The sequence below is a fragment of the Quercus robur genome, chromosome 10, assembly GCF_932294415.1.
Source record: "Quercus robur chromosome 10, dhQueRobu3.1, whole genome shotgun sequence".
Classification (NCBI taxonomy): Eukaryota; Viridiplantae; Streptophyta; class Magnoliopsida; order Fagales; family Fagaceae; genus Quercus; species Quercus robur.
In genome coordinates this window covers 39,659,811-39,671,483 of record NC_065543.1, presented here as the reverse complement: position 1 = coordinate 39,671,483, position 11,673 = coordinate 39,659,811, and the positions used below count along the sequence as shown (strand labels likewise).

Sequence of the window (11,673 nt, the reverse complement as noted above, 5' to 3'; positions counted from 1 at the left end):
TTGTATAATGAGATTCATGAATAGTATCAAAAAATGTAGTAAGACCCATAAATAGTAACAAAAATAAGCTGAATAGTAAAATAAGCTGGTTTTTTAATTTGGAGCTGAACACACACTAAGAAATGCTGAAAGAACTAATTTTGTTTTCAAGAGTTTTGTCACTCAATGTGGTACAACGTTCTTTCCTTTATTTGGAGAACTAAAGTTCAAATCTTACTTTTCTATTATTGTAGCTGTTGGGAAGGATTGGGAAGGGGAGGGGGGGGGGGGGAAGAAAAAAAATTGTTAGACCAAGATGTCTAATTAGTAAACCTTATAAAATTAGACACACACACAAAATAAAATATAAAATAATAATAATAATAATAAAATAATAAAAAACTAGAATGAGTAATATGGCAATCTTGGGGGGTGGGGGAACCAAATTTGTTAGGCCAAGATGTCTAATTAGTAGAACTTGTAAATGGCAATCTGTTTTTGTCTAATTTGCTTTTGACTTGATCCGGTCTGGTTGAACTCCAGACAAGACATGTTTATCAAGCTTCTTTTATAAATTGAAAAGTTTTTTTTTTTATTAACTCATTTTCAATGTACATTTGTAGATTAAAAGTATATCAGTTTTTCTATATTATTGTAAATGAAAATGCTAATGACTTTATTTGTCAACTTGACACGCAGTTCTCAAATATAAATATTTTCAAAGTCAAATCTATTACAAACATTGAGTAGTTTTTTTTTAAAGTTCATTTTATATATTCTTCCTAATTATATATTTTCTTTCCTTTACCTAACATGTTATATTTTATTCTTAAAACTTTATATATGTGTGTGTAGGGACACGATTCTCAAGCGGCCCAACGATGACGTTGGGCTCGCGCGTGATGGATCCCTCACAATAAATTTTGTAGAGAGTGGGTTTGAAATGCTGGAGTTGGGTCACGGGACGTTAGTACAGGCCGGACATTAGATAAACCTAGACTGGAAAAGGCTTTAGTCCAGTTATCTAAGCCCATTAACTTTATGAATTGAGGGATTGGGCTCCTCGGATCATGTCCGAGGAGCACTAGTGTATTCTCCGGTTACCCGTCAATGGGTTATCCCTGGTGGAGCGTATATACTTTCCGGGAATTCTCATTCTTGGAGTATTTTCCAGGAAGTGAGATGGATCCACCACTTTGTTACCTTGCGTTTTCTTTTATACTAGCCTACGTTCATTATCCCCCGTCCACGTGTAGGGTCGACTTTTCCAGGACAGAGATTTGTCCCATCAGTCTAATCCCGAAATTGGGGGAGATGGTCCATAAAGCCTAAGAATCCGGCTCTGTTAGGTGCGGTGTCATGTCAATGAAGGGTATTAAGGACTATTTCCCTGAGATATTTTCTGATCTTTTAAGTTTGCTTGTATTCCACTTTCGTCAATGGGATTCTGGGTCCTCCGAGGACTGAGCGGTCCTCGGACGTATCTTTGGGCCACATCGGGCTCACTATTTTTGGGCTTGGGCCCTGGCCTCCTTTAGTTTGGGGCCTGTGGACTCCCTATAAGCGAGCGAGCCGGACCCATAAACTATTGGGCCCCACAGTGTGAGTTTGAATTAATTTTTTTTTTTTCATTTTTTTAAGGTTATTTTTTGATGTATAACTTTTTGAAGCTTTTTTTTTTTTTTTTTTAAGGTACAACTATACTTTTGCCAACTTTAGGCAAATAAACAAATAAGTTTTTAGTAAAAGACTAATCCAAATGCATACTTAGTTACTTTTAAAGATAATTCAACTTTATTTCATTTTCTTATATAAAATGTATACATGATTTGTTTTCTTCTTTTGTGAAACTATTGGCCTAGTAGACTAGTAGAATTAGTTATCGAAATATAAACTCAAGGATTTATGTATAACTTCCATTTTTAAGTATTTCTTTGTTCTTCTATCTTTATTGATGATGATAATAATAATAATAATAATTGTAGGGTCCTTGGACCCGGAAGTTCACTATTTGCTCGTATATTGGGCCTGTGGCCCAAGCCGAGAACGAAGATCTGCCCAAGGAGGAGATGTCTTTGTCAGAGGAGATTGCACTGATAAATAGAAGGTGGGGTTTGGTCCTAAAGGCTCCAGAGAGTGTGCCGAGGATAAAAACTTCCTCGGCCAGACTTGGCCGAGTTCCTAGAAAATGGATCGACAGCAAATATGACAACCCCTGAAATTTATTTGGGGCGGACGAGCACTGCAGAGATATAAGATAAAGATGAGCCCCAAAATATCTAGGGAGAAAGCTGCTACCTCCGCATTAAATGCACTGCAGCTAATCCCTTGGCCGCATTAATGTAAAAGTGATACCTGAACAGTGTATTTCAGCCTTACAGCTATTACTTGAGGACTTATGAGAAGGGCTGATGGGACAAGTATCAGCCCTAACCATCTAACATACAGATAGATGGTGGAGGTGAAAAAGGAGGAGGATATAAAAGAAGAAGGGGAGAACAAGAATGGGGATCGGAAATTTGAGAGAAGAAACATTGTAGCAATCCACAATCAAATTTGTAATGCTATCTAAGAACATTATATTAGAACTATTGTCCTCGGACTTTGCCGATGACGTCTTTCTTCATTTCATAATAGTCCATTTTTATCTTTTAGTCATCAAGCCTATCTATATCATTGTTTGATCAACTAAAACCTAGTTTTCCAACCCATTCCTCTACAAATTCATTGTTTTGAGCTTCTTGGACCTAAGTCCATCCACATGCTGGGCTAGGAACTCTAGTCGAGTCCTTACAATAATAATAATAATAAAGTTAGAAAGTATGTTAAAGGAACCTTAAAAAAAAATTCATGTCATACCAAGTTGACCCAACCTTTCAAAAAATCAAGTAAAAGGTAGAGGAATAACAACTTATTTAATTCAATAAGTTTCTAATTTATACTCAATTTGACATGTACCTGTTTTAAACAGGTCTACCACATAGATAAGTTGTGGGCAACAAAGTTTTGCACCTCTCCAAATAACAGATATGCACCAACAATTGAAGTTATACAATCATCTAATATATTTGCATCTTCTCAAAAAAAAAAAAACAAATAAATAATATAGCCGCAATAAAGACGCATTTGTGTCTGCGATTCCTTTTTTTTTTTTTTGCGCATTGAGAAGCGCGTTTCAGGTAGAAAGTGGTCTATCAATGGGTCTTGTACACTGTTCATGGGACCTACAAACATCTTTATTCAGCAACTTTTTCATTAAAAATGAGTCTCATAAAACTATTTACATATTTAAAAATTATTTTCCTACAATGTTTTCAGTTTTTAGTTTTTAACGGTATCCAAACATATCCTAAATAGTCCAATCCTAGCTGGGATAGAAAAATCAAAAAGCTTGACCCAATCACAAAAATTAAATTGCACTTCACAAATAAACAAGAAAATATATCAAATTCTAAAAGAGGTCTTCTAAAATCACAAGCAAACAAACTCACAATTTTTCTCATAATACTCTTGTCATGACAAATTGTGATTGACTACATATTACTTTTACCTTTATTTACCTTTTTTTTTCGCCAACTAAAATTACACACATAAAAAATTATAGCAAAAATTGTGCACCTTTTTGTTACAAGTAGATTTTTTTTTTTTTTTTAATTCCTTGTCAGTAGTAGAGTGTACTTTTTTCTTTTTTTCCTTTTTTTTTGGGAGCAAAAAAAAAGGAGTGTACTTTTTGAGAGGGTATTAAAGAATCACATTATTTTCTACTGAAAAAGGACCTGGACCCAAAGTTTCATTATTTGTTCAACTAAGTGACCATAATACCCCTGATTACTCATTTCCTAATGACCAATCCCTCCTTCGAATTTCCCAAAATTAGTATCCTGCTAGCTTTTCCCAACCACCATTTGGCCATTGCATTGCATTATTTGCATGTACTTTCCCTGCTCTCTCATAGACTCATACCATACTCTCTCTCTCTCTCTCTCTCTCTCTCTCTCTCTTCAATGGAAAATTTCACCCATTTTTTTTAGCTTCCAACTCTGTGCAACAATGTTATCCAAAACATGAAAGCAAAGGAAGAGAAAAATCTAAGTGGCCCAAAATTGTATCTGGGTGAGTCTAATTTCTCTATCATCCTCAACAGATTTAGTAACTCCCAACCCCAGATGACATTTCCTTTCTCCTTTCCAGTTTTTTCCCAGGAAATTGTTTTCCAAGAAAATGGGCTTCATTTTTCAACTCTTATCTAGGTGTTTGATTTGTGCATTCTAGTGAAAACTCTACAAGTTTTGCCTAATGTGTCTTCCAGTTTCTTTTTCTCCTTTTCCAAATTTATTGGGTATTTGTTTCCTGAAAAAAATGAGCTGTCTTATAACTGTTGAATGTGATTATACACACTATCTAGATGAAATAATTGATGGGTTATGTTTCATATGTGTTCTTCCAATGACTTTTATATAGATTTTGGTTAGATATAGAAGATTAAGATTCAGAGTTTGCTTTTCCCTTATATTGCCATTTGGGCAGTATTTTATATATATATATATATATATATATATTTCTCTCTCTCTCTCTCTCTCTCTCTCTTCAAGGAGTTTGATTTGAAATTGTGAGTAAAAAAGTGGCCTTGCTTGTTTTGTGGAGTGTAATTTGTTAATGGGTATGCTTGGGTTTCTCATCTATATGACGGATAAGGATCACAAATTCACAATCTTATAGCCCTTGACGGCAATGCGTTGGCTTTAGTATCACGATTGTTTACTGTTTCATTGTTTAAGACTTGTCTTACATTTTTCTCATTCATTGCACTAAGAATAATGTCACATGTTTGTTGCTTCCTCTTTATAGAAGTTCTAATAGAAAATTTTGAGCTACTGCATATCTATGATTACTATGATGTTAATTATAATGGCTCTTTGGCCAATCTTCTTGATAGGGTATAAGGACTGACTGACTGACTGAGTATATTGATGAACAAATTGTAAACAACATGTTGAGGAGGACAACTGAATATAAAATGGTAGGGGAGAGAAGGGAGAACATTATGCCTGTGGAGGTAGCAATCCAAAGAGAGCTAGCATATAGGAGGAAGGTAGCTATGTTGCAGTTTACATTAGATGAAGATTTGAAAGATCTTATGCCTTTGCAGGTGAGGATTTAAATAGAAGATTGCTTGAATTTTTCTCACTGGCAATGATTTATATCCCTTTGCCTCAACTAAGTTTTTTTTTTTTATAGCCTTTCTCTTGTCTTTCAGACACCCTAAACTTTAACCAAGTTACTTTTGAGGCTCTGCTGTGAATATCTTTTTTTCCTTATTCAAGTGCAACTTTTTTTGAAAAGCATAAATGACTTGCATATAAATCAAGACCTGTAGTTGGATTTGAAGATACAGTCCATATCTAGTTGATGTCGAACCCAACTTACATTTTCTTTTTCCTCTCTCCCACATGGAAAGTTTAATTAGTCTGCTTTGTCAGAGAATGCATGAGAATTCGAAGGAAGGTTTATTAGGCACTAAAAATTAATATCTCTGTTAATTATAATGTTTCGTATGGCCCAGATTATTAGATGCTGTCATATGTTTATTGGTCTTCATTGAAGAATGACCAGATGTGCAGTTGTTCTATCTTAAAATGGCACCCATGACATAAGAAGCAGAGATATTTCACAATGAAGATATAAATTATGAAATGCATTATGCATATAAATTTTTTGTGGTAGAGTCTAAATTGAGTTTCGGAATCTAGCTATACAATATGCTTAGTGAAAATTTCATGTGCATACAATTGATTTGGTTATCAGTAATTTCGTTTTCGAGCACATTTTGCTATGATATAATGGTGTAAATTACTCGAAGTTGTCTAGTGTCTTCAAAGATTTTGATTTTTACATAATAGGTTTCTTCAGTAGATGCATTGCTAGGGTATAGTTCTTCAGCTAAGTTGTTTGTAATGGGAACTTCAGGTGCTGTCTTCACATTCAAGTCCCATTCACAGCCCAAGACCATTGGAATGGCCAAGTGCAAGTCCAAGTCCGGTCCCAAGCACAAATCGTTCAGTGCTATCTTCACTTTCAAGTCCCAACCACAGCCCAAGACCATTGGAAGGGCCAAGTTCAAGTCCAAATCCAAGTTCAAGTCTGGTTCCAAGCACAAATCTTTCAGGGATAAAGCGAAAAGAGCTGATCAACTGCCTTCAATACCTGCAACCTGAGCAGCCCGGGCTATCTCATGGTAGTGTCATGCTTAAGGATCAGATAGATAACTTATTTTGCAAGATTTGCCAAGTGCAGTGCTCAGGTGCCTTTAATCTCGAGCAACACTTTAAAGGAAGAAAACACAAGGCGAAAGTAGAAGAGTTGGAACTTAATAGGAAATATGGAGGAGAGAAAGCAAACCAGCTTCAATGTTGTGAATTGTGTAAAGTAACGTGCATGAATGAAACTTTGTTGAAGCTGCATTTACAAGGAAAAAAGCACAAGGAGAAACTACAACAACTGGAATTGTTACAACATGGAGAAGAAATCCCAAACCAGCCACAATGGTGTGAATTGTGTAAAGTAACATGCATGAATGAAACTTTGCTGAAGCAGCATTTTCAAGGAAAAAAGCACAAGGACAAACTGCAAGAACTGGAATCATTAAAACATGGAGAAGAAATCCCAAACCAACCGAAGTGGTGTGGATTGTGTAAAATTTGGTGCATGGGTGATCATAATTTCAAGGAGCACCTTGAAGGTCAAAAGCATATTGTTCAGCTACATGCTTTTCAGAAGGAAAAGAGGGCCAAACAGATAATTGAGATTGGCTAAAGTCATGACACAGAATTTTATTTTTGCCAAGAAAACAGTGAAAATCTGTTTGAACTTAGTGCATATGACTTCTAGTCTCTAGAGTGAGTTTCTCCCTTTCCTCATATATAGGCACCTATAAATACAAAGAAAAAAAGCCAAGAGTCTTGTAGGTCAACTAATATCTTTTGGCGTGTCCAACAGAGATATTTAGGATTCAAATCCCCCCTCCTCATTGTAAATATCAATTTATCAAAAAAAATTCACTGAAAAAAAAAGTAATTTTGAACCAATATGTATATTTTTGTGATTAAATGGTACTTGTATTATGCCTAATACATCTTATAGACAAAAACTAGCCCTGCTTTCCTAAAACCCCCTATATATGAGCAAATATTTTGAAACTTGTAGCATTCAGTATTGCAGCAATGCCTACCTGAACTGCTCTTTTTCGGAACATGTTGGGAGAGCTAAGACAATAGCATCTTGTAGTCATCATGGTAATACCCATTTATTCCAAAATGCCTTTCAAGCAACTAATAAATCATTTTAAATTAATGCTGGAAATAAAAGTTTTAGAACAGTTTTAGAATAGAACAAGACTTGCTTATGTCTATGGTTGAGACGGATATAGGCATTATAGAATTGCACCCATACTTTTTAAACCCGGTCTCTTAGACAAGTTAAGGTTTTTAATTTGTAATTAACTAGTCAAATTTGGTGGCTGGATTTGTAAGAAACACAAGGGAATGAAAGAAACCGAGCGAAGAAATCTTTAATGAATATCAAGAATGAATTGCTTCATTATCATTACAAAACGAGCTATGTTTCTTTTATAGCAGAGCAGACTCAGCAGAGTAATAGTCTATTGCAACTGCTAGCCATTGCATAAGTAATTCTACTAATAAACTGCTCTCATTTACTCCAACAACTTATCTTCAAAACACACTGTTTCATTAATAGTATATTACAGTGCTAAGACCATGACTTGTAGTACAGAGGCTTTTGACAATACAACCTGCCATGTGTGATCCTGATAGAAAACAACACTTGAGTTGAGCTGCATGCTGTTTTGCATGAGAGCTTGCTTAAAAAGCGTAAACCTTTCAAACTAGGCTCTGCCACGGGCCTGTTTAAGGTCATAGATTACTTTTATAATTTGTAGACATGTTGAGGGAATTGAGGATCAACATAAGTTGGAGGTTATGCAATGTAAACATCTTCTCAGACCAATCCATTTAGGAAAGCATTACTAACATACAACTGTTTGATAGGCCAATGAGTTAAACTGCCAAGGTAGAATTAGTCGAATTGTTGGGGGTTTAACAATTGGATTGATTGTGTCTTCAAAGTCTATGCCTTCTCGTTCATAGAATCCCTCTGCTATCAAACTGGCCTTGTACCTAGCTATGGATCCATCACTATTATGTTTAAGCTTATAGACCCATTTTTATACCACAATATTTTCTATCAACTAGTGAAAGTACGAGAGTTCATGTATGTTGTCTTTGTAAAGCTGCGTATTCATCTGACATGGCCTGGCACACTGTGGAAACTGCTGATAGGAAATCTTAAATGAAAGTAGTTCCATTAAAGTGTAATCAATGTGAGATATAAGCATTGCTTTGGCTTAAACATACCACTCTTAGACCTACTTGACATAGCATGAATGTTAGGAGAATGTTGTGGCTAAGTTTGAGGTATTATTGGAGTAGAGATTGGTTGAGTAGTAGAAGGAGAAGTTGAAATGAGCTGTGGATTAGAAGTAAAAAGTGAAGAGGGTGAAGAACTTAAGAGAAAGAATGAACGTATAGAAGAGAAGCAAGCCAAGATGAAGCATCAAAAGTAGGTGAAGAAGAAGATGGTAAGTGACAGACATATTGCAAAGTGGATTAGGGAAATACAAGCTCATTAAACAAGGTATATATGTCTCTAGACAAAGATATGATCAATTTGTAGTTCCAAGTAAAGATGCAAGCTCATTAAGTTAGATAACCTAAGAAGATGCCTTTTTTTTTTCTCTTTTTTTTTTTTTTTTTTTTTTTTTTTTTTTTTTTGGTGTTTGTTTCAAGTTTGTGGTGGGGATATTGGGCTTTTGCCCTTATTTTGCAAAAATAGCAGCAATATGTCCCTGTTTTGAAACTATTTAAATATGTATCCCTATTTTTGAAACTTGATTATAACAACATCAAGTTCAGTATAAAACTCAATATCCTCAAAATCGAGCTATATATAAATTTTTTATTGAAACTCGACTTTAGCAAAGTCGAATTTCACTTAATTTTTTTTTTTTTTTTAATTAAGTGGCAAAATATGCATAGAACTCGACATTAACAATGTTGAGTTCCATTTGTAACTCGATTTTTTTTAAATCGAGTATTAAAACAAGGACACAGGCTTAAATGGTTTCAAAATAGAGATATTGTGTTAGATTTTTTAAAAAAAATAGGGGCAAAAGCCCAGTATCCCCGTTTGTGATTGTTGTATGGTCTGAAGTAAAGGAAAACACTTTAATAAAAGTAGTAAAGGAAAGCATTGACAACCAAAGGTTTTGAGTTAAGACAAATTAGGTTTGGGCTGAAAAAGTTTCCACCAAGGTGAAATAAATTGAGTTCAAATGAGAGAAGTCAATTAATCAAAAAAAACGCAAGATGTGATCAACATGAAACTCTAGAGTCTAGAGTGACAATTTGACTTGTAAAATCAAAGTTAGGGTAGTCTCAACAAGTCTAGATGTTAATGCATACATTTAGATAAGTAAGTAAAACCATATAATTTAGGGCTCTTTAGATTTTATATATTGAAGTTTCAGAATTTGAATTTCACCTCCTAGAAGATATATTTCATTTGCATCAGCAATCCCTTCATTGATATTTTTCGTTATAAATGCCACATAAGTGTTTAATGTTCGTTTGAAAATTACCTATTTTTGGTAGCTTATTTGCATAATGTAAGAAAAAAAAAATTCCTAAAAACTAGCTCATTTTCAAATGCTGAAAGTTGGATTTATTATTTAAAATAAAACTGAGACAACAATACATAAAATAAAACTGAGACAACAAAAAGTAATATAAGATTACAATACATAAAATAAACAAAAAGCTAGTTTATAATTATTCCCAAAACACCCACTTTTTATCTAATAAAACAATTTCATGTCATTTTTATTATACTGCCCTCATTTTTAATTTATAGTTATTTAAAGTCTATTATTTTTAGACTAAAAAAACACACTCATTTTTTGTTTTTTACTTTGTAGAGAAAGTAGGACACACTATTTCAATGTGCCAGCAGCACACTTTCTCTTCACTGAGAGTGAGAGATTCCGACTCCTGAACTTCAATCCAATGGTAACAAATGTGACTCTGATGATCACCTCGCTGCTCCAAACAAATTACTAGTCCTTCCTCATTTCTCAAACTATCAACTTGGTAAACATTTTCTCTTTCTCTAATATTTTTGTTTCTCTAACATGAGCTTCTTCGTTTATGGTCTCCCATTTTGCCATTATTAAATTTCCTAATAAAAACGTAATGTACTCTTATTATTATTATTACTTGGGATGTTTATGGTTTTCTTAGTTTTAAAAATAATCACTCACTCTGCCTGTATCATGTATGACCATATTTTTACATTTTCCCACTTTTTATTGGATTTGATATTTCCTGGAAACTGAGCTTCAATCTAATGCTCTCACTCTCATTTATTAATAAATAAATTCTTGTAAGAGATTATTATCAAGTTGCTTTTTTTTTTGTTTTTCTTGGGTGTCTTTTGGCTGTGTTTTTGTTAACTTGTTCTTGGTTTTGTATTCTTTCATGGCTACACAACTTTTGGCTATGTGGGTGTTTTGTTATTTTTGAAAGCCATATATTTTATAATCCAATGCACATCAGGGCTTCATTTTGTGTTTTCCCATATTAGTGCTAGGGAAAATTACAATCTATGCTCTATAATTTAAGAGTGTGACAAATTAAGACCTATAGTTACAAATTAAGTCCTGGGGTTTTCAAAAAGTAACAAATTAAACCCTTAGGTCTAAACACGTATTAAATTCTAAACACTTTGTAATTCAACTCAAATGGGTGGGATTTGATTTGTTACTTTTTGAAACTAGAGGGCTTAATTTGTTACACCCACTAAGTGTGCATTTGGGAAGCGCGTTTTGCGCTTCCCAAACGCATGTTTGCGTTTCAGTTACTTTTTTTTTTTTTTTGGGAGCCAAAATGTTTGATTTTTTCGTGAACAGTGCATATGCACTGTTCACGGACCTACAAATTTCACTTTTTAATAACTTTTTCATTAAAAATAGGTCCCATAGTACTATTCACACATTTAAAAATTATTTTGCTACAGTATTTTTCAGTTTTCAGTTGTATCCAAACGGACCTTAAATTATAGAGTTTAAAATGTAATTTACCCTTAATGTTATTGTTTATGTACAGTGGTAGTTAGTAATTACTAGTGAACAAGTTCGGCACAAAGAGAATATACTATTTGACTTGTATGCTTGTTTCTCTCTTAGGTTTAATGATACTTAAGTATGAAGAAAAACATAGTATACCCTCTGTTTACTAATTTATGAGATGCCCCGATACATATATAATTCCTCATTTCAAGTTGGATTTATTGTGTGATTTCAATCAACTGTGTTCTGTACCTAGGATTATCTTTTGATTAAGTAATATCATTTTCTGATACAACCTTCAACTCAGTGAATCTTATAGTATAATCATGTGAAACACTTCTAGCTTGATTTAAAATATCAAATTTAGGTAATTAAATTGCTGTTTTTTTTCTTTCTTTTTTTCTTTTTTTCCATATTCAAATTTGGAGCTGTGCTACTTGGGCACCATCCTAAGTTTGAATCTATAATGTGAGTGCACCAATAGGGAACTTACA

At 33.9% G+C, this 11,673-nt stretch overlaps 1 protein-coding gene across 1 annotated transcript; it reads left to right on the top strand.

Annotated features, from left to right (window-relative positions):
* The first annotated feature begins 3,916 nt into the window (after window positions 1-3,916).
* LOC126703244 (uncharacterized) lies at window positions 3,917-7,064 on the top strand. Its single transcript, XM_050402199.1, has 3 exons — window positions 3,917-4,092; window positions 4,916-5,128; window positions 5,947-7,064. The coding sequence occupies exons 2-3, from the start codon at window positions 4,970-4,972 to the stop codon at window positions 6,790-6,792; spliced, it is 1,005 nt and encodes a 334-aa protein (XP_050258156.1). The 5' UTR covers window positions 3,917-4,092; window positions 4,916-4,969; the 3' UTR covers window positions 6,793-7,064.
* Window positions 7,065-11,673: the final 4,609 nt, after the last annotated feature.